General features: G+C 37.5%; 1 protein-coding gene across 1 annotated transcript in view; it reads right to left on the reverse strand.

Moving 5' to 3' along the window:
* NUP62CL (nucleoporin 62 C-terminal like) overlaps window positions 1-23,824 on the reverse strand; it is an 86,596-nt gene that overhangs the window by 17,908 nt on the left and 44,864 nt on the right. The window contains exons 4-9 of the mRNA XM_055437637.2: window positions 19,233-19,389; window positions 17,160-17,310; window positions 16,867-16,916; window positions 16,594-16,725; window positions 13,485-13,596; window positions 9,515-9,581 (exon numbers count right to left, since the gene is read on the reverse strand). Of these exons, the coding sequence (XP_055293612.2) occupies window positions 9,515-9,581; window positions 13,485-13,596; window positions 16,594-16,725; window positions 16,867-16,916; window positions 17,160-17,310; window positions 19,233-19,389 (669 nt within the window). The remainder of the gene's footprint in view (window positions 1-9,514; window positions 9,582-13,484; window positions 13,597-16,593; window positions 16,726-16,866; window positions 16,917-17,159; window positions 17,311-19,232; window positions 19,390-23,824) is intronic.

Raw genomic sequence — 23,824 nt, forward strand, 5'->3', positions numbered from 1 at the left:
AAACAGACCTTTAAAGTGAGTCTTTGTGTTGTTGCCACATCTCTGACAGATCAAGAGTTTTCACCTCTGAAGTATCTGAAGTGGAACATTATACTCCAGAACACAAGAGATGATCTCATCGATCAACCAATGTGTCACCAAGATTTCTCAAGGAATTTCAGAAAAAGGTAAAAGAAACCAGTTCAATCTGTAAATCAGATTCTGCTCTAGAAGATGAAATGGGAAAAAGACACTTTGATTGGAATTCAAAGTGTCTTTTAGTATCTCAGCATTAGATACGCTTCAGATATGAGAGGGCTAAAAGTAATTAATAAAAAAAATTTTTAACCATTTCTTATCTGGGCCAAAGCTTCTTAAAAAATATAGCAAAGTAACTATAGTTAATGCGTGTATGCATGAGCGCTCAGTCATATCCAACTCTTTGCAAGCCCATGGACTGTAGCCCACCAGGCTCCTCTGTCCATGGGATTTTCCAGGCAAGAATACTGGAGTGGGTTGCCATTTCCTTCTCCACGATAGTTACCAATACTGTACTGCATATTTGAAAGTTGCTAAGAGAGATCTTAAAAGTTCTCATCTCAAGAAAAAAAAAAAAGCTTTGGTAACTATGTAAGGAGACGGATGTTAACTAGACATCGTGGTGATCATTTGGTAATGTCTGCAAATATTGAATCATGTGATACATCTGAAACTAATATAATGCTCTATGTCAAATATACCTCAATTTTTTTAAAAAGATAAAAACATGCCCAGACCTGAAAAATCCAATTTAAAATAATCTCTCAAACAATAATCGCTAACACTGGGTAAAAGTGAAGAATGATCATGACATATCACAAAAAGCTGCTTCTCTAAAATGATCCTGAGGGTATTTTATGCAAGTTAGTTGAATCATGCTAGATGACCAAGTATATTTTACATTGAAAATAAATAATTAAGGTGTTCACAGATCAGTGATAATAGAACTATATTGGAGAAATATCACAAAACTCCTTATGGCATTTTAGTTACTCTAAAGATTTTTCTCTTTCTGTCATAAATAGCAGTCTAAATGTTGTAAGCAACTATTAAATAATTATGGGGTAATCCATGAAAGACTACAATGATTATGGGTAAAATACATTTTAGTCACTTATTATCATCATGAAACTCTGGGACACTTCATGAAAGAAGCAAATGCCATCAAAATACTCAAGGAACTTATGACAAGCATAAGATTTTCCACTGCCTGTCTCTTTATTATGGTGTTTGATAAGTATTGACAGATAAGATAAGGTTGGTTATATGAAGAAATACAAAACACCTAACCTTCAGCCCTATCTCCCTGCTCTAAAAGAAGTAGCTTCATATATTTAAAATAAATAACAAGTTGGTTCAGATTGATTGCCAACCCTGTCATAAGTGGTCCCAGCAGAGCTGGAGCTGCTGCAGTTTCAGTGACTGCCAACTGAGAAGACAGATGTGTGACTGTAGCACTGCCATCAAGCCAATCTTGAAATAATGACAAAAGTGTGCACAAAGAGAAAGATGAGAGAGGGAACCAGTATTTGACTATCAGTTCAATTCAGTTCAGTTCAGTTCAGTCGCTCAGTCGTGTCCGACTCTCCGCGACCCCATGAATCACAGCACGCCAGGCCTCCCTGTCCATCACCAACTCTCAGAGTTCATTCAAACTCATGTCCATTGAGTCGGTGATGCCATCCAGCCATCTCATTCTCTGTCGTCCCCGTCTCCTCCCGCCCTCAATCCCTCCCAGCATCAGACTCTTTTCCAGTGAGTCAACTCGTCGCATGAGGTGGCCAAAGTATTGGAGTTTCAGCTTTAGCATCAGTCCTTCCAATGAAAACCCAGGACTGATCTCCTTTAGAATGGACTGGTTGGATCTCCTTGCAGTCCAAGGGACTCTCAAGAGTCTTCTCCAGCACCACAGTTCAAAAGCATCAGTTCTTCGGCGATCAGCTTTCTTCACAGTCCAACTCTCACATCCATACATGGCCACGGGAAAAATCATAGCCTTGACTAGACGGACCTTTGTTGGCAAAGTAATGTCTCTGCTTTTTAATATGCTATCTAGGTTGGTCATAACTTTCCTTCCAAGGAGTAAGCGTCTTTTAATTTCATGGCTGCAATCAGCATCCACAGTGATTTTGGAGCCCAAATAATAAAGTCTGACACTGTTTCCACTGTCTCCCCATCTATTTCCCATAAAGTGATGGGACCAGATGCCATGATCTTCGTTTTCTGAATGTTGAGCTTCAAGCCAACCTTTTCACTCTCCTCTTCTACTTTCATCAAGAGGCTTTTTAGTTCCTCTTCACTTTCTGCCATAAGGGTGGTGTCATCTGCATATCTGAAGTTATTGATATTTCTCCTAGCAATCTTGATTCCAGCTTGTGTTTCTTCCAGCCCAGCATTCCTCATCATGTACTCTGTATATAAGTTAAATAAGCAGGGTGACAATATACAACCTTGACGTACTTCTTTTCCTATTTGGAACCAGTCTGTTGTTCCATGTCCAGTTCTGACTGTTGCTTCCTGACCTGCATACAGGTTTCTCAAGAGGCAGGTCAGGTGGTCTGGTATTCCCATCTCTTTCATAATGTTCCACAGTTTATTGTGATCCACACAGTCAAAGGCTTTGGCATAGTCAATAAAGCAGAAGTAGATGTTTTTCTGGAACTCTCTTGCTTTCTCCATGATCCAGCGGATGTTGGCAATTTGATCTCTGGCGCCTCTGCCTTTTCTAAAACCTGCTTGAACATCTGAAAGTTCACGGTTCACATATTGCTGAAGCCTGGCTTGGAGAATTTTGAGCATGACTTTACTAGCGTGTGAGATGAGTGCAACTATAGTTACTATTAATTTTCAGTTAGCTATATTAATCATGAGGAAAAGAGGCATAGAAAATGTTTCTAAAATAGATAAATATCAAATTTGAAAAAATTGGAAGAAAAGTTATGACAAAACCAGACAGTGTATTAAAACGCAGAGATATACCTTTGCTGACAAAGGTCCGTCTAGTCAAATCTATGGTTTTTCCAGTAGTCCTGTATGATGTGAGAGTTGAACCATAAAGAAGGCTGAGTGCTGAAGAATTGAAGCTTTCAAACTGTGGTGCTGAAGAATACTCTTTAGAGTCTCCTGGATGGCAAGGAAATCAAACCAGTCAATCCTAAAGGAAATCAACCCTGAATGTTTACTGGAAGGACTGATGCTAAAGCTGAACCTCCAATACGCCGGTCACCTGATGAGATGAGCCAACTCATTGGAAAAGACCCTGATGCTGGGAAAGACTGAGGGCAAGAGGAGAAGGGGATGACAGAGGACGAAATGATTGGATGGCATCACCAACTCAATGGACACGAGTTAGAGCAAATTCCAGGAGATAGAGAAGGACAGGGAAGCCTGGCATGCTGCAGTCCATGTGGTTGCAAAGAGTCAGACACTACTTTGCAACTGAACAACAATAGCAGCATATATGTTCAGTGTGCTCAGTCACTCAGTTGTGTCCGACTATTTGCGTCTCATGGACTGTAGCCTGCCAGGCTCCTCTGTCCATTGGATTTTCCAGGCAAGAATACTGAAGTGGGTGCCATTTCCTCATCCAAAGGATCTTCCTGACCCAGGGATCGAACTTGCGTCACCTGTGTCTTCTGCACTGAGCAGGTGGGTTCTTTACCACTGAGCCACCTGGGAAGCCACTCTCTCATTCAAAACTCTTATACTTACCTCTTCCTGGTTTGGTTCCATCAGTGAAGTTCTATGTAATTTAGAGGAAGAAAGGGGCCTGATTCTCTACTTACTCATGGATATTGAAAAGTTGACTGGACAGTATAATATTTTAACATACATAAAGCGTAATGTGTGATTTTCAAATCACTTTTAAAGATAAGCTGATTTTTAAGTTAAATATATAGCACAACAGTTATGTTTCAGAGCAGAAAAAAATTCTGTACTGTCGTTAAAGATACCAAATCATAAAAATATTTCCCAGAAATGTTTCAAATATAGATTTCAGCTTTAAAATAATTTTTTTAGAAAAACCTGCCAGTTAGATATTTCTCTTTACAATTTTTTTTAAATTTCTATTGTTAAAATAACATATGTTTTGGGTTTTTTAAAAACTATTATTTGGATGTGAATAAAGAGATTCATTGAAAAGTTTAACCTTAAAATTTCTCAGTCCACAGATGATTTCAGCAGACATGATGCCATTAATTATTAAGAAGTAAAATAAACCATCACTACCAAAAACAAAAATCCCTCTTAGCATAATTAAATCCTGCCACTCTCCATTCCCTGATCATGTCTTTTCCTGATATGAAAAAGAAAGGTTTCTTGTGGGAACAGAAAAAAGGAGCCCAGAGTATCAAGAATCTCTAGGCTTTTTTCCATTATCATGGCGTCTCCATTTCATTTGAGAACCTGTATGAGCTCTCATTGACTCTTCAGTTCAACTCAATTTTTAGCAGAAAAGTAACTCCAAGTAATCATTACTCTCTATTGTCTTACCTTTTTTACTGTGTTGACTGAAGCTTTACCCAGACCACTAGAATTTACATCCTATCCGAGTACTACCATTATCATATTTTGAAAACCCATGTCCTCCACTGTTAGGTAAATGATTGGGATTTGTTTTTATATCCAGTGACGCCCACATTAGAATTGTTTTAAGGGCATATCAGTAGAAAAAATACTATTCTGATGATTATTCTGGTCTGAGCTCTGCCACTAATTAACTGTGTGTTCTTAGGGAAGTCGTTTAACCTCTCTGAACCACAGTTCCTTCATTTACATAATACAGTAAGTTCTTGGTAGCGCTGCTGCTGCTGCTGCTGCTGCTGCTAAGTCACTTCATTCGTGTCCGACTCTGTGTGACCCCATCGACGGAAGCCCACCAGGCTCCCCCGTCCCTGGGATTCTCCAGGCAAGAACACTGGAGTGGGTTGCCATTTCCTTTTCCAATGTGTGAAAGTGAAAAGTGAAAGTGAAGTCGCTCAGTCGTGTCCGACCCCCAGCGACCCCACGGACTGCAGCCTACCAGGCTCCTCCATCCATGGGATTTTCTAGGCAATAGTACTGGAGTGGCTTGCCATTGCCTTCTCCGCTTGGTAGTGCTAACAACCTTAATTTTATTAGTAGGAAAACAGTGGCTGAGAGCCTTGAGATTTCATTTATGACAAAGAGGATCCCAGCCAAGAGAAAAAAATCATTATAATCTTTCTTTACCTAATTACATTTTGACATCCCCCCAACTCCATCCAAGAAGCAGTGCTCACTGTAGGAAAATATGCAACAGACAGGAATACAACTGAGTCACACTTTGTATGATCTCATCCCTCAGTGTTCTCTAGCCAAGGGCATGCTTCCACATCATAGCTGTTCTTAACCACTTCTCTAGTTAAGTGGTTTTCAACGATAATGTGTGGAACTGCCTTCTCTGCTGCTGCTGCTGCTGCTGCTAAGTCACTTCAGTCGTGTCCGACTCTGTGTGACCCCACAGAGGGAAGCCCACCAGGTTCCCCCTTCCCTGGGATTCTCCAGGCAAGAACACTGGAGTGGGTTGCCTAGCTACCTTTTGAACCATATGACCCTTTTTGTCTTTCTCCCCCAACCCATCCCCACCCACAGCAAACTCTGACAACCAGTTCTGCCGCTATCATTTACCGACCACCAATCATGGAACAGGCACTGCTTAAGGAAACTTCAATGTTGCTTCTTTTAATTCTTACAAAAGCCCTAAAAGGTAAATATTACTCATTTTTTAAAATGAGGAAACAGACTCAGAGAAACTGAGTTACAATTAAGGTCATACAACTATTAAGTGGTAATACCTTGACTTGAGGGCTTCCAGGTGGCAAGTGGTAAAGAATCTGCGTACCAATGCAAGAGATACAAGAGATAGGGGTTCGATCCCTGGGTTGGGAAGATCCCCTGGAGTAGGAAATAGCAATCCACTCCAGTATTCTTGCCTGGAAAATCTCATGGACAGAGAAGCCCAGCAGGTTACAGTCCATGGGGTCACAAAGAGCTGGACACGACTGAGCATGCACACACACACACACCCTTTGACTTGAATCCATATCTATCTGATTCAGAAACCTCTCCCCAACAGGTAATTAATACTAAAGTGAAAATCGCTCAGTCGTATCCAACTCTTTGCGACCCCATGGACTGTACATTCCATGGAATTCTCTAGGCCAGAATACTGGAGTAGGTAGTCTTTCCCTTTTCTGGTGGATCTTCCCAACCCAGGGACTGAACCTAGGTCTCTCGCATTGCAGGTGGATTCTTTACCAGCTGAACCACAAACTAAAGCAATATAGAATTTAACCTCCCTCTGATGATTCTGGAGAAGGAAATGGCAACCCACTCCAGTGTTCTTGCCTGGAGAATCCCAGGGAAGGAGGAGCCTGGTGGGCTTCTGTCTATGGGGTCACACAGAGTCGGACACGACTGAAGTGACTTAGCAGCAGCTTAGCAGCTGATGATTCAAACCACAGTTTAGAATAAAATAGGACATTTTTAACACAGGAAAGAAGGAAATAAACATGGATGATGATGATATAGGTATATTTGGAAGGGAAAGAAGTAGAAGTTCATGGTTGATGACCTCTATTAATGCAGAGAATGAGGAATCTATAAACCCAACTAAGAAGATCTGTATTATTTTCATACCACATCTTTAAAAATAGTAACGCTGATTGGTTAACTAGCTCCCATTTGTCTCAATTACTGACATCTAAATATATTCCATATTTAGGCAAAGATCTATGACAATCATTTCCCACCAGTTTTTATTTTAAATCTATTGAAAAGTTGAGAGAATAGAAAAAGTCATAAATTTAAATACCTTTTTCCTAGGTTAACCGACTGTTACCATTTTGCCACAAATTTCTCCGTCTTTTTAACAAACGATTTTGGTTGAACCACTTGAAATAAAATTAGCATGCAGCTAATTTTATTCTCTAAATGTAGCGTCTAAGAGTAAAAATATTTCCTTGTATAACCATAATAACATACATAGGAAAATAAAAAATCCTTTAATATTTAATGTGCAGTTTATACTCAGTTTCCCTAAATGTTCTAAATAATGTCTTCTTGGCTTTGATCCAGTATCTAATCAAAGTTAACATGGTAGATTTGATTGTTATATCTCTTTTAATCTATAACAATCCCCTTAATTTTTTTGTTTTGAACTTTCTAGTTACCCATGACTGATTTTTCAAGAGTCAAAGTAAATTATCTTTCAGAATATATTGCCCATAGAATGTCTGATTATTTTCTTATCGTTAGATTCAGGTTAAACATTTTTAATAAGAATACTACATATGGGATATTATGCACTTCTCATGTCAGATCAAGAAGCACACAATGTCAATTTATTGCAATACTAGTGATATTAAATTTGATCACTTGATTGTCAGATAGCACTGTTGCAAAGGTGCATTTTTAAATAATGGGTAGAGTTTTAGCATTACTAAGTGGTTTTAGCATTCCTCAATGACTCTTGTCAGAATCAATCGATAAGCTAGGGCTACAAAATGGTAACTCTCTCATTAAATTGTACAATTAAAATGACTGCATATAAATTCAGTATATAAATTATACCTAAATAAACTTAAAAATCACTCAGTAACTTGTAATCTATATCTGATCAGTTTCCTGTCTGTATAGACATATATTTTTGGCCAAGAAATGACTGACGGTTTAAATATAAATGAGGTATTCAACATCATGGAAACCTTAAGGAAAGTATTCTTTTGAAAATGTTTTAAAGGGTGGTTCTCTATTTCTTCTAAAATTATTAGCTGTACAATCATTCCTTCTACAATTATCAGCTGCCATGCTTCTATAAAGACTCTTCACTGCATCTCCCATTTCTGTCTCTGTCTTTTTGGGAATATCACTGTGGTCTCATGAGGTTTTTCTCCCTCAGTGTATTATAATCCACCACTGTCATTATTCTTTTTGATGTTGAACCTGATTTGGCCAGTAGAAGCCCATTAAAGAACCATCTCGTGTCCTGAATATCTCATTAGTTTTTGAATAATCTTTGTTTTCTGGCATAAAAAGTGCCAAACTCACCCTGTACTTTCCATGTATAAGACCTGAGATCAGATATTTCTCTAAGAAGGCTTGGTTCATTTTAATGGTAATGCTATCTAGAAACCAAGATCTAGGTGCTAGGTGTGCTCACTGCTATCAGGGTATATCATTGCTTCTTGGCCCTTTCCATGTATAGAAAAAGGGAACAGTAATTCATACTGATGTTTGCAATTCAAATTTATAACAAAATATGAAAGAAAGAAAAATATCTTATTTCTGCTTTATCTTTTAATGAAAATCTTGGTTTCTATTATTAATAAATGTGTGCATTTGCTTTCTTGGAGAAGGCAATGGCAAGCCACTCCAGTACTCTTGCCTAGAAAATCCCACGGATGGAGGAGCCTGGTAGGCTGCAGTCCATGGGGTCGCTAAGGGTTGGACACGACTGAGCAACTTCACTTTCACTTTTCACTTGCACACATTGGAGAAGGAAATGGCAGCCCACTCCAGTGTTCTTGCCTGGAGAATCCCAAGGACGGGGGAGCCTGGTGGGCTTCCGTCTATGGGGTCACACAGAGTCGGACACGACTGAAGTGATTTGTAGTAGCAGCAGCAGCATTTGCTTTCTACTATACTTATAATGATGGGCTTCCCAGGAGGCACTACCAGCCTGCCAATGCTAGAGATGTAAGAGATGTGGGTTTGATCCCTGGTTCGGGAAGATCCTCTGGAGGAGGCTATGGCAGTCCACTCCAGTATTCTTGCCTGGAGAATCCCATGGTTAAAGGAGTCAGGTGGGCTACAGTCCATAGGGTTGCAAAGAGTTGGACATGACTGAAGTGACTTAGCAAGCACACACATATTTATAATGGTAGAAATATCATTATACCACATGCATATGTAATATATAGCATCATCCTGAAACATGATAAAATTATTAGGAAAGCTTAATATTTCTTTGTAGATTTCTTTTTATCATTAAGCTTACATCCTAGCAAGGATGCACCATCAAAAACACAATGTACAAAAGTTATCTGAACTGCATATTTATGTTATAAATTAGTTACACAGGTGTGTTTGGTTTCATTTTGTATTCAGTTTTAGCATTTGTCTTTTTTCCCATCATTTTTGGCTTAATTTTATTTTTTTAATATTTCAACTTTTACATGGTCCAGAAGTCAAAACTATATAAAAAGGCATACCCAGAAAAACCCTGTTTCCATTCCTACCACCTCCACCCCATTCCTAAACACTCCTTATTTTCATTAGTTTCTAGTTTATACTTCCTATGTTTCATTTTATAAAAATAAGCAATTACAGTTCTTCAGAATTAATACAGACATAACATGTGTTAAATAGTACTCCTACAACTGAGCTCTTGTTTGAGTGTGGTCATGGTGCACAAAACCTGACTTATATCACATTTTCTACTTACAGATAACTTGGGGTACAAATAAATTCCCACCTGAAGTATGATTAATCCACTGTAGACAGTCCAAATGAACATTCAGAATTCTGCAGATCTGCTGGAGCTAAAAACACACAGGAATGCATTTGAATCAGTTCTAATAAGGTGGATGAAACTGAAGCCTATTATACAGAGTGAAGTAAGTCAGAAAGAAAAACACCAATACAGTATACTAATGCTTATGTACAGAATTTAGAAAGATGGTAACGATGACTCTATATATGAGACAGCAAAAGAGACACAGATGTAAAGAACAGTCTTTTGGATTCTGGGAAAAGGCGAGGGTAGGATGATTTAACAGGGTAGCGTTGAAACGTGTACATTATCATATGTGAAGCGGGTCGCCAATCCAGGTTCAATGCATGAGACAGGGTGCTCAGGACTGGTGCACTGGGATGACCCTGGGGGATGGGATGGGGAGGGAGGTGGGAGGGGGATTCAGGATGGGGAACACATGTATACCCATGGCTGATTCATGTCAATGAATGGCAAAAACCACTACAATATTGTAAAGTAATTAGCCTCCAATTAAAATAAATAAATTTATATTAAAATAAAATAAAATTTTTGAATAACCAATAAATAAATAAATAAAATAAAAAACTGTTCTGTAAAGCAATTATCCTTCAACTAAAAAAATAAATTTAAAAAACTGGAAAAACAAACAAAAAACCACACAGGATTCTTAGATTATGATTATTCTGATATGGTAAGCAAAAAATAAACATAAAAAATGAAATTAGGAAGTTATTTACATTTCTTCTGATAAGAAATTTACTGAGAATATGATAAGTATTAATTGCATGGGTTTTTTGCTATTTTATGTTTGTAATGTTCATATATTAGTTCAATCTATTTCAGCTGTCAAGAGTTCAATTCCTACAAATCAGTAAAAAAAACACCTAACTTCTATAGTACAAAAATAAGTAAAAAACATTAAGAGACATTTGACAGAACAAGAAATTCATATAAAACTTTTAAAATATGACCTTTTATCAACCAAACTAACTTTTTTAATTGAGGTATAATTGATACATATAACATTATATTATTTTCAGGTATATACAATAATGATTTGATATTCATACATATTATGGAATGACTATCACATTAAGTCTGACTAGTTAACATTCACCATATAGTTACAAAAAATTTTTTTCTTGTGATAAGGTCTTTCCCAATCTATTCTTTTAGCAATTTTCAAATATGTAATACAGTATTATTAACTGTAGCTACCATGGTTTTTTCATTTTGTAACTAGAAGTTTGTACCTTTTGACTCCCTTCAGCCATTTTGCTCCCCACTCACCTCCATCCTCTGGCAATCACCAATCTGTTCTGGGTATTTATGAGCTTGGTTAGTTTTAGTTTTTTGTTTTCAAATTCCATATATAAGTCAGATCGTATGGTACTTGTCTTTCTCTAACTGATGTATTTTACTTTGCATAATGCTCTCAAGGTCCACCCATGTTATCACAAACAGCAAGATTTCCAGATCATCAATTTTTAATAAACAGTAATATTCAGTTGTCAAGTGTGTGTGGAAAATAGGTACATTCATACACAGCCTCCGTTCCGTTGCTCAGTCATGTCTGAATCTTTGAGACCCCGTGGACTGTAGCCTACCAGGCTTCTCCGTCCATGGGAGTCTCCAGGCAAGAATACTAGGGTGGGTTACCATTTCCTTCTCCAGGGGATCTTCCCCACCCAGGGATCGAACCCGGGTTTCCTGCATTGGAGGCAGACGCTTTAACCTCTGAGCCACCAGGGAAGCCCTTACACAGCCTATGATAATATAAATTGATCCAGCTATTCAAAATGTAAATTTTTGCAATATATATCAAAGTCTTATATATATATCAAACTATGATATATATCAAATAATACATATTATATATATATCAGACTTCTATATATATATCAGAAGTCTGATATATATATAAATATCTTATGTATATATATCAAACATTTATATTTATAAATGTATATCAAACCCTGAGCTATCAGGGTTTCCCTGGTAAATGGTAAAAATAAACAAGTAAATCCCATCACTGTGAATATCGTTGAACATACTTGCTATTTTTCTACCCTAATGTACTGGCCTACAGTAATAAGGCTTTGTTGATCTGGTTACAATTAATTATCTACAAGAATATTATTGTTCAGCAAATGTTTTCTCTGCTTCCTGTCCAATGATTTATGCTATCGGAGAAAAGAGATGAATTGTTGCTGATTTCTTGCTTCTTTTTTCCTGCTATCAAGAGCAATTATCCTTGCATTCACTCATCTTAAACATCTCAATCACTTTTGAAAGGAAAAACAGAAACGAAAGACTCAAATCATTTTCTCCCTACTACTAAAACAAAATAAAACAATCCAAGACTTAGCAGAGATAAAGATAAGGATAGGATTACAGTTTCCTTTCACTTACTCTGTTTAGAACACTTATCTTACATTAATTCAACATAGAGACTAAACATCAGCTCTGCCTTATGTCTAAATCTACATGTATTTATTTATGCATCAAAGTTCTATGACAAAACAATCTTGAATTTTGGAATCACAATGGTGATCTAATCTTTCACTAAAAAGAAAGTCTAGAATGTTAACTCTTACAGGAAGATGGTAGCATGTGTAAACACAGGCTAATTTACATTTGTTTTTGTTCAATTTTAGATTCACTTGAAGTGTGTGTGAAAGTCACTCAGTCGTATCCGACTCTTTGTGACCCAATGGATATACAGTTCATGGAATTCTCCAGGCCAGAATACTGGAGTGGGTAGCCTTTCCCTTCTCCAGGGGATCTTTCCAACCCAGGGATCGAACCCAGGTCTCCTGCATCGCGGGCTGATTCTTTACCAACTGAGCCATAAGGGAAGCCCAAGAATAGCAAATTTTTATAGTTGGAGGAAAATTCAAGATCATTTAGTCCACCCTTGACATTCTACAAAAAGGGCTAAGACTTAGATTAAGTGACTTGAATAAAATTCTAGTACTTTCTCAACTATACCATGCTGTCTCTTTCTAATTAAAAAAGCTAGTAAAATGTTATATAAAGAACTGTCTGTATAGAATTGGACAAAGAGCTTAATCACTACTTATAGATATGTCATTCATCCTCACCTCTCCAGCTCCAGGCTCCATTCCTAATTATAATCAACTGATAGAAAGTACAACCTGAACTCCCACAAGAGAAGATTTCTCTTACCATTACTGTCATGGGGTGGGAGTGGGGAAAAGGGCTCCATTTAGCTACTAAGACAATAGGGAAAGGCAGAGGAAATAAGTTCTTTAATTAGAGTATAGATAAAGGAAAAGAAATCAATCTTTTCTTACCACCAAATTAATTTAAAACATCTCAACTCTCTAACTGGATCCTCAGCTGTATTTTCTCATGTTATAATAAATTTACATTATCAGTTAACTAGGATTCCACAAGGCAGGTGGAAGCTTAATAACTATACTTAAAATTTCTATGGAAAAATATACTGTAAGTCTTGAGTAGTTGACTTTTTGAACTTTTGAAATATAACCTAATTATAAATTAAGGATTGCCTGGATATACCTACAAGACACAAAACGTGTATATATATATATATACACACATACACTCACAAATATATCAACATGTAGATGAATATGTAAAAGGACAAATAAACTAGCTAATGAGTAAGTGAATAGAAAAATTAGAATATAGACATACTTATTGGAAGAACAGAGAGAAAACCCTGAAAATTTTGGGAGATCACTAATTTTTTTACCCTTCTGGAAATAATCACAAAAAGCTCACAACCTTTTTCTGCTCCTGAGTATTTCCTGCTCCACTAACTACACCAAAAACTTTGTACCTCTGGAGGCAGGTAAGGAACACTATAGAGGACAGGAGAAGGTGACTAGGTAAAGGAACAACAGAATGCTGATTTCATACTAAATTTTGGTTGTCTAAATAGATAAAGCAGTTAACACACCGGGTCAGTAGAGTCAGCAGGACTTTCAAATATATTCAGGTACTCAATGATGTCCTTGAGATCTTGGGTCATTTGTTTCAGCTGAGCGTCTACATTTTCTGCTAACTTGTAACTGAAAAGGCAGGTAAAATAAAGGGATTAACAAAAAAATGTTTTCTCCGCTATGCACTGTTGCTGACATACAAAGAATGATACTGACAATTGAATTTGTCCTCATTCCCCTACCTTCTCACTGTGTCTCAGTTATGACTAACAACATATTTTTATGGATGTAGCATTCACGACCATATTCTAAAAAGACTCCATAGATGAAGGCTTTTATGCACTTTGCCATTTTTAGTCACCCATTACTTCACCTATTAGATATCAGAATAAATCCATAGGTTACTTAGTTATATGAGAAATCATTTTGGTATTTAGTGATTTTAAGAAATGTTGAGATGTCTGCAACAATTTTGAACACATAAATTTTCAAAGTAAAATCTCATACAAATATACTTCATCATCCAAGAAAAGATATTTTAAGAAATGAGATTCATAACAATCAAAGTCAGAAAAATCTGTTGAGTTCACAACAAATCGATTAGTTGGCTAAATTCTCAAGATTTCCACCCCAAGTATTTGTGCGTGCACACGCACACAGTTAACCTAGTCAATGAATATGAGAATTAAAGTGAGCAGAGGATTTTTCAATGTTTATCAGTTCAGTTCAGTTCAGTTGCTCAGTCAGGTCTGACTCTTTGTGACCCCATGGACTGCAGCACGCCAGGCCTCCCTGTCCATCACCAACTCCTGGAGTTTACCCAAACTCATGTCCGTTGAGTCGGTGATGCCATCCAACCATCTCATCCTCTGTCGTCCCCTTCTCCTCCCTCCTTCAATCTTTCCCAGCATCAGGGTCTTTTCAAATGAGTCAGTTCTTCCCATCAAGTGGCCAAAGTATTGGAGTTTCAGCTTCAGCATCAGTTCTTCCAATGAATATTCAGGACTGATTTCCTTTAGGATGGACTGGGTGGATCTCCTTGCAGTCGAAGGGACTCCCAAGAGTCTTCTCCAACACCACAGTTCAAAAGCATCAATTCTTCAGCGCTCAGCTTTCTCTATAGTCTAACTCTCATGTCCATACATGACTACTGGAAAAACCATAGTCTTGACTGCTGCTGCTGCTATGTCGCTTCAGTCGTGTCCAACTCTGTGTGACCCCATAGACGGCAGCCCACCAGGCTCCACCATCCCTGGGATTCTCCAGGCAAGAATACTGGAGTGGGTTGCCATTTCCTTCTCCAATGCATGAAAGTGAAAAGTGAAAGTGAAGTCACTCAGTCGTGTCCGACTCTTAGCGACCCCATGGACTGCAGCCTACCAGGCTCCTCCATCCCTGGGATTTTCCAGGCAAGAGTACTGGAGTGCGGTGCCATTGCCTTCTCCGTAGTCATGACTAGATGGACCTTTTTCTATAAAGACTAAATAACTCAATTAAATTTATTTGTAACTACTGCCTTTCTGTCCCAAAATACTTATAGATAATTGGCTGCCTAGATTGTTGAAGATTCTAGTAAAGATTCCAATGTAATATAAATCTGACTACCTAAAAGCAATTACAAAGAAACTAATATTTTTGGGGCTCCAAAATCACTGCAGATGGTGACTGCAGCCATGAAATTAAAAGACGCTTGCTCCTTGGAAGCAAAGTTATGACCAATCTAGATAGCATATTAAAAAGAGATATTACTTTGCCAAAAAAGGTCCGTCTAGTCAAGGCTATGGTTTTTCCAGTGGTCATGTACGGATGTGAGAATTGGACTGTGAAGAAAGCTGTTCGCCGAAGAATTGATGCTTTTGAACTGTGGTGTTGGAGAAGACTCTTGAGAGGCCCTTGGACTGCAAGGAGATCCAACCAGTCCATCCTAAAGGAGATCAGTCCTGGATGTTCATTGGAATGACTGATGCTAAAGCTGAAACTCCAATACTTTGGCCACCTCATGCAAAGAGTTGACTCATTGGAAAAGACTGATGCTGGGAGAGACTGGGGGCAGGAGGAGAAGGGGATGACAAAGGATGAGATGGATGGATGGCATCACTGACTCGATGGACATGAGGTTGAGTGAACTCTGGGAGTTGGTGATGAACTCCTGGCGTGCTGCGATTCATGGGGTCGCAAAGAGTCAGACACGACTGAGTGTCTGAACTGAACTGAACTGAATGTTTCTTCAACCTACAGGTAGGATCACATGACTGAAAATGTAACTCTGTTTTCAAGAAATAATAGAATGCATAGGATAATCAGTGCAATGAAAAGAAAGATTCACAAAGGCTGAAATACAAAAGAAGAAACAGAAAGCTAGGGTTCATACAGATTAGCTGTACTTACCACATTTAATACATCTACAAAAAGTTAACTTGCAAGGTTTTAAAAAAATAAGCTCAGTCTTAACTCACTAATAAGCCATTGATAAAATCAATCAGATTTAGTTTATGTAGCACATTCATACAAGTTCTTCTAATAACATTTTATAATTTGGCCTGATTACCAAATCTCAGTTCTAAAGAAACAAAGTTACTGTGGGAATATTGGCAATATATTGACCAAAGGTAAAGACCAAATCACACACAAATAAAATATACTCAATCTAAGACATCGACAAAACCATTCAATGTTTAAAAGTCACACAGTCTGCCCCTAGATTAACAAATTTCCTTTAAAATAAGAAATGGATTTATCACTGAAGCAATCACATGAACATTAGGTTTAAAAGAGTCAGTATAAATAGGCGGTCATAAATATTCCATAATATCATAATACCACACACATGAAATTTGTATTTCTAATTTAAGAACAAACTTGACAAATATAAAAACTTAACAGTGGTCATGTCTAACCCTGAGATTAATAACAGTGTACAAAATGCTACAAAGCAAAACTGTCAGAATGACTACTTCATTTTCAAGCATCATGAAAACATAAACAGCAGTCAAATAAGTTGATAAATGGCAACTACCAGAACTTGCACTTTTCTCCTGATTTTTATTCCCTGCCTTCAAACTCATTTTTACCTTTGTTTAGTAGCTAAGACCTTCCCTATTCCTCAATATTTATTTAGTTACTTACGTCTTCTCATGCTCATCTATATACTGTGGATAAACAGACCCACTATGGTCCCTTAGAGACTCCTCCAAAGGGATCAAGATATCTTCCAGTTCCTTCTGCTGTGATAGGATAAAATCCAATTCTTGTTCCAGCCTGAAAAAAAAAAGTCAATAGAAGGGCTGATGAAAGGAATTGGGAGTGACAAAATAAATGTCAATAAACTATAACAAGGAAAAACAACTAGACAAAGAAATAGATCTTTAATCTCCAAACCTAGGGAAGCTAAGGTTCTACCTTTTCTGATCCAGTTTCACTTTTTCTACTTCTCCATGTAAAGCAGTTATCTATAAAGGAAAATAAGAATATAATAGTATAAATATTTGAATTTATATTATAACTATAAGGCAATATTTATTTTGTAATATACACTTCAAGTATGAAAGAGTTCCTAATTCAGGGCACTTATTACCTAAGGAAAATATTTTCAGGTTTATCACTAATATTGGAAGTAAAAATTAACCATGAAACATGGGTCTATTTTTTGCGTTCATCAGAATGCAGGTAAATTACTGAGCACATCTTCTTACCTTCTCACCATTCTTCATCAGTGTATAGTCCCAAGCATTGACCACGGTGGCCTGGTGAAGAAAATGTTTCTCTTGATCCTCTAACTCAAGGTTCCATTTGTTTACCAGACCATCCAGCTGACCATATGTCATCACAGGAGTTATGATTGCACTAAAAAGAAAGATACAGTATGATTGGATGATCATACTTTCCAAAGTATGATCAGATTTTTAAAAGTATAACACAGAAGAACTTACAGAAAAAATTACCACATTTTACAGGCATTTCTCCGACCTGCTCCCCAACAAAACCACCAAAACTGGTAAGGATTATTTTAAAAACAACCATTCAAAGTCTCTGGAAGTTATCCTAAGGAAATACAGCAAATGTAAAACTATAAATCTTTCAGAAAAATATTAGGAGAAAATCTTTGGAACTTAGGCAAAGAGTTCTTAAACTTGACACTAAAAGTACAATTCATTAAAGGAAAAATTGATAAATCAGACCTTGTCAATTAAGTTTTGTTTGGTGAAACACTCTTTAAAAGATGAAAAGATAAATTACAGAGTTAGAAAAAACTGTTCATAAACCACATATCTAACAAAGGGCAGGTATCTAGAATACATAAACTCTCAAAACTCAGTAAAAAAAATTGAAGTAGAAATGGAAAAAAAGATATGAACAAACACTTCATCAAAGAGAATATGCAGATGGGAAATAAACATATGAAAAGATGTCCAACATCATTAGTCGTCAGGGGAATGCATATTAAAACTACTATGAGCTGGAGAAGACTCTTGAGAGTTCCTTGGACTGCAGAGATCAAAGAAGTCAATCCTAAAGAAAATCAACCTTGAATATTCATTGAAAGGACTGATACTGGAAGCTGAAGCTCCAATGCTTTGGCCATCTGATGCAAAGAGTTGACTACTGGAAAAGACCCTGATGCTGGTAAAGATTGAGGGTAGGAGAAGAAGTGGGCAACAGAGGATAAGATGGCTGGATAGTATCACCAACTCAATGGACATGAGTTTGAGCAAACTCCAGGAGAGAGTGAAGGACAGGGAAACCTGGCATGCTGCAGTCCATTGGGTGGCAAAGAGTCGGACATGACTGAGCAACTGAACAACAAAAATAAAAAATAGTGACAACACCAAATCCTGGCAAGAATATGGACAAGCTGAATCTCTCATACATTGTTGTTGGGGAGGTAAAATGGCACAGCCATTCTGGAAAAGATTTATAGCAATTTCCTTAAAAACTAAACTTGCAACTGCCATACCACCCAGCAACTGTACAGCTGGGCTTTACAGAGAAATGAGACTTAGGTTCACCAAAAGTGTTAGTTGTTCAGTCATGTCCGACTCTTTGCAACCCCATGGACCATAGCCCCAAAGGATCCTCTGACTATGGAATTCTCCAGGCAAGAATATTGGAATGGGTAGTCATTCCTTTCTTCAGGGGATCTTCCTGACCCAGGGATTGAACCTGGGTCTCCTGCATTGCAGGAAGATTCTTTACCATCTGAGCTACCAGGGAAGCCCAGGTTCACCAAAATCCCGTACACAAATGTTCATAGCAGCTTTATTCATAATAGCCCCAAATTGGAAATAAAGTATTTCCAAACTGGCATAAATTATAAGAGTTCAGACTCTAGAGCTTGACTGCCTGAATTTTAATCCTGGCTCAACCAGGTATATGACCAGAGGCAGATTATAAAATCTTAATGTGCTCTGGTTTCCTCATCTATAAAGTGAGAACAAAATAGTACCTAACTCACAAGGTTATTGTGAGGATTAAATGATATGATGTGTGTGTAAAGCACTGTCATATTGCTCAACATATAGTAATCACATAATAAATATTATATATTATTCCCAACAGTAATAATTGTATTATAATAATATTCAGAAGACAAAAGTATCCTTTTAGTTGTTCGACTTCTAAGAAACAGATAGCCTTTCTCTAATTTCTCCTTGACTCTGAGTCATTTACCTAATTTTCAAACACTGTTCTAAAGATACACAAGCAAACTACGTCTTGTGTATGACAAATAAAATGAAACTGATACAAATTTTCAAATGAATACTTACTTAACAGTCGGAGTAAAAGGTATAGATGTAATGCTGACTGGAACAGTGTTATTAATCCCAGTTGATGTCAGTGGTTTTAGATTCAAGGTAAAGCTACTAGTGGTGGTAGTAGTGGTGGTGGTGGTAACAGTGGTGGTAGTGGTGGTTGATGCTGTAGCTAGAAAATAAAGTGTATAATGTTAATAATAAGTAAGAAAATTTAAAACTCAGCACTTGATCATTCAGGATAAGAAACCATAGAAGTGCTTTAATGTGAATTTAAATTCAAAGTTGTAATGGGTTTTAACTCAACATTGCTATAATATATGGCAGGCCAGTTATCTGGATTAAGCTTCCTGCTAAAAACTGAAAATCTTGGATAAATGTGTAGAAAAATAAAATTTATAACCTAACCAGACCTATAACCATTAAAGAAATCGAATCAATCCTCTAAACTCTTCCCATAAAGAAAATTCCAGACCCAGATAACCTCACTGGTAAGTTCTGCTAAACTTTGAAGAAAAGAATAATTGCAATCTTACACAAAATCTCTGTACATCTCTAACCTGGCATACTTACTTGAATATATCTGTGTAATTAATCCTAGAAATGAAATTGCTAGACCAAAGGGTCAGCATGCTCTAAATTGTAATTATTTCTCTCCAAATTCCCCTGTCAAAAAGATTTTGCCAATTTGCATTTCTATCAGTAGGGAAGACTGCTGCTTCTCTACACCATAGCTCATAGTTGGCATACATCTTAGCCAGTATTATAGTTAAAAGCCACAATTTTTTGTGCATTGTTTGTTAAGTGATCATTGTGTAAGAAAGAACAAAAACTGCCATAAAAGTTCAGAAAACCAAGAGAAAACTACAGGTAGAAGAGAAGTGGGCAATAAACATGGGGAAGGATAGAGTTACTAAAACTCTATCCTTTGATCCTAGTTCACAAGGGTGGGCATCTATGTTACTGGCAGCCTATGAGAAGGTCTGGCACAAAAAGCTCTAGCCAAACAGGGATAAGATGGGTCAGAATCTCATTTTCAAAAATTTAGAACTCTGGAAAGAATCAGATGGCAGGTAAAAATATAGAAGTATTTCCAGAAATATGGAAAGCATCAGACTCTAAGCAGAAATTTGGAAATACTTCCAAACATGTAGAAAGAATCAGACAATAGACAGAGGACTGACAGAGGAAAAACGTGAAGTTGAATTAAAGAGTCATGAGAAAGTCAAAATTAAAAATAAGCTAAAATAGTAAGGCAGAAAAAGGGGTAAAGAAACCAAAAAGAAGTTAAAAAAAGATTTAAAAAAAGACAAAAGGAGAATGGCTAAATTATGTTTATGCAACATTAAATTCAGGAGGTTCCTAAAGCTGACTTTAAAACAACTTCTAAATTCCAGTTTCCTTGAAGTTCATTGCCATGATAATACCTGTATTAGCTTTCTACAAGATTTCATTTCCCTTTTGGCCACAAGGATTCTAACGATAATTCCCCCCTTCTTTGTGTTAGAAAGTGGAATGGGCAAGAGAAGATCATGGGGTCACCATCACTTAAAACACTGGAGAGATTACAGATTAGATCCCATGTGGCATTCTTTACTGACACATGTCATCACATTCTTCATCTAAGAATAAAAAATCTGATCTGAAAAGAATTCCTTCCTCAGAAATGCTGAAAATTAATGACATCAAGACCCCCCCTTTTACTGATTAATCATTTTAACATTGTGTAATTACTACATTCAAGACAGAACTGCGATGAACCAGAGGAATGGGTTGGGGAGGGAAGTGGGAGGGGGGTTCAAGATGGGGAACACATGTACACCCGGGGCAGATTCATGTCAATGTATGGCAAAACCAATACAATAATGTAAAGTAATTAGCATTTAATTAGCATTTAATTTATTAGTAATTAAATAAATTAAAAATTAAAAAAAAAAGACAGAAAAACAGATAAACCATTAAGAAAAACGCAAGTCTTTCTTGTAAAGGAGCTTATCTTCACCCAAAGAAGTTTCTTTTAAGTCAGCATTTCCTGACATGGACAGATGTCCAAAGATAATATATACTTAAGAAAATGGCAAATTCTAAGATTAAGTATAAGTATCCCATTTTTGGAAAAACAAAAACACATTTAATGTATGTTTGCATGTGTTTGGAAAAAAGGCTGTTAAGGAAAGAACCATACTGTTCCCTCCAGAGGGTGTGATATATGTATGTATGCATGTGTGTATGGTTTCTGTAATATTTAGAAAAGCAACTACCATCACTAACATTAAACAAAGAAATTAACACAAGTCAATGCCTCTCCAAAGATGCTGTGTGATACCTTCAGGAAATTAATACCTGTCAGTCTAAACACAAAGGCATGATTATTTTATTCCTTATTTTTAAGCTATTTTTAAAAGGTATAAATTAGCTCTGTCATAGTAGACAATATTAAAATAACAATAACATTTCAACTAATTCCAAAAGAAGCAATAGTTTTGAAAATGAAGGTTCTATCACAGTCTGATTTTACAAGTTACAACTCTGGTCAAAACTAAATACGAGTCAACTCCATGTTACCTGTGCACTGTTTTATAAATAATATAAAATAATACATAACAAATTTGGATTTACATTTAAATAAATCTCATTCTGATAATCTAAAAAATCACACATAAAAAAGTGAGTGCTCAATGTGCTATACTCAGTGTGGTCAGTCGGGTCCAACTCTTTGACATCCCATGGACTGTAATCCACCAGGCTCCCCTGTCCATGGGATTTCCCAGGCAAGAATACTTTAGTGGGTTGCCATTTCCTCCTCCAGGGGATCTTCCTGACCTAGGGATCGAACCACGTCTCCTGCACTGGCAGGTGGATTCTTTACCACTGCACCACCTGGGAAGCCTAAAATAGTGAGACCATTCTTTAAATACAATTCAATTTTCCTATCCTGTCTGATCAACAACTATGTATCTTATTCCATGCTAGGAATGGACAGCATTAGACTCATTTCTTAAGACTCACTTTAGATTCACTTTCTTAAGACTCATGCAAAAGATGAGACTGACAACAAACAAGCTTCTCTTAAAACTTGCGGATTATACCTAGGACAGAAAACAATCCCAAATGGCGATAGATTTACAGACACAGATATCTGAGAGCTGCCCTACAGGGCTAATTTGTGAGATGAATCTGAGCAAGTAAATATACTTGGGGAGAAAGAAAGGTGCTGCTGCTAAGTCGCTTCAGTCGTGATCGACTCTGTGCGAACCCATAGACGGCAGGCCACCAGGATCCCCCATCCCTGGGATTCTCCAGGCAAGAACACTGGAGTGGGTTGCCATTTCCCTCTCCAATGCATGAAAGTGAAAAGTGAAAGTGAAGTCGCCCAGTCGTGTCCGACTCTTAACGACCCCATGGACTGCAGCCTACCAGGCTCCTCCATCCATGGGATTTTCCAAGCAAGAGTACTGGAGTGGGGTGCCATTGCCTTCTCTAGAAAGAAAGGTGAGTAGGGGAAAAAAAAACAACTCTGGGCTGGGTGTACTGAGTTGAAACATGTCTGATGGGAGGTGGGTTAAGTACACAAGGCAATGGTAGATACATGGGCTTGTAGCAGAGGTACCAGTATGCAGGAAGGAATTTGAAGACTTAGGTAGGGGTGAGGTATGGCAGAGTCACCAAAGAGCTTGCAAATTCATACTTCACTGACTCAACCCAGGACTGAAAGAATCCATTTTTTGTTCAGCATTTTATAAGGGAAACTATGTGTTACATTTTTTTGCAAATACGGTAACTTAAAAAGTTCTCAAGCCATACCCTTCATAATGCTCATAGGATGGCCAATTAGCCAAATACACAGTAGAAACTCAGTTAAGTGTTGGTCATGCAAAAGATGGTATACACCTCTGTTTACAAATAATTACTTTAAACTTAAGACGGACTGACTTTTAGCTTATGACAGGTTTGAAGAAAGATTCATTTCAGCCCTAAGTAAACTTTTAAAATTGAAAACAAACAACACTTCCCTAAAGTGGAGTCTAACTTAAATGGTAGGTTTAAGTAGTAATTGATCTCTAACCACCCAGCTCACAATAGGTAACAGTCAATGGATAACTACAGGTAATAGGCAATGGATAACTAGGGGCTTCCCTGGTGACTCAGATGGTAAAGAATCTGCCTGCAATGCAGGAGACCTGTGTTTGATTCCTGGGCTGGGAAGATCCCCTGGAGAAGGGAATGGCTACCCACTTATGTATTCCTGCCTGGAGAATTCCATGGGCTACAGTCCATGGGGTCGCACAGAGTCAGACACAACTGAACAACTAACACTTTCACTAATGTATAACTAAGTTTTCTTTAATTTACAACCTGCTGCTGCTGCTAAGTTGCTTCAGTCGTGTCCGACTCTGTGCGACCCCATAGACGGCAGCCCATCAGGCTCCCCCGTCCCTGGGATTCTCCAGGCAAGAACATTGGAGTGGGTTGCCATTTCCTTCTCCAATGCATGAAAGTGAAAAGTGAAAGTGAATTTACAACCTACCTAGTACCTAAATGCGGAGAAGGCAATGGCAAGCCACTCCAGTACTGTTGCCTGGAAAGTCCCATGGATGGAGGAGCCT

Source organism: Moschus berezovskii, chromosome X, assembly GCF_049115385.1.
Source record: "Moschus berezovskii isolate FMDL1 chromosome X, NW_MosBer_1.0, whole genome shotgun sequence".
Lineage (NCBI taxonomy): Eukaryota > Metazoa > Chordata > Mammalia > Artiodactyla > Moschidae > Moschus > Moschus berezovskii.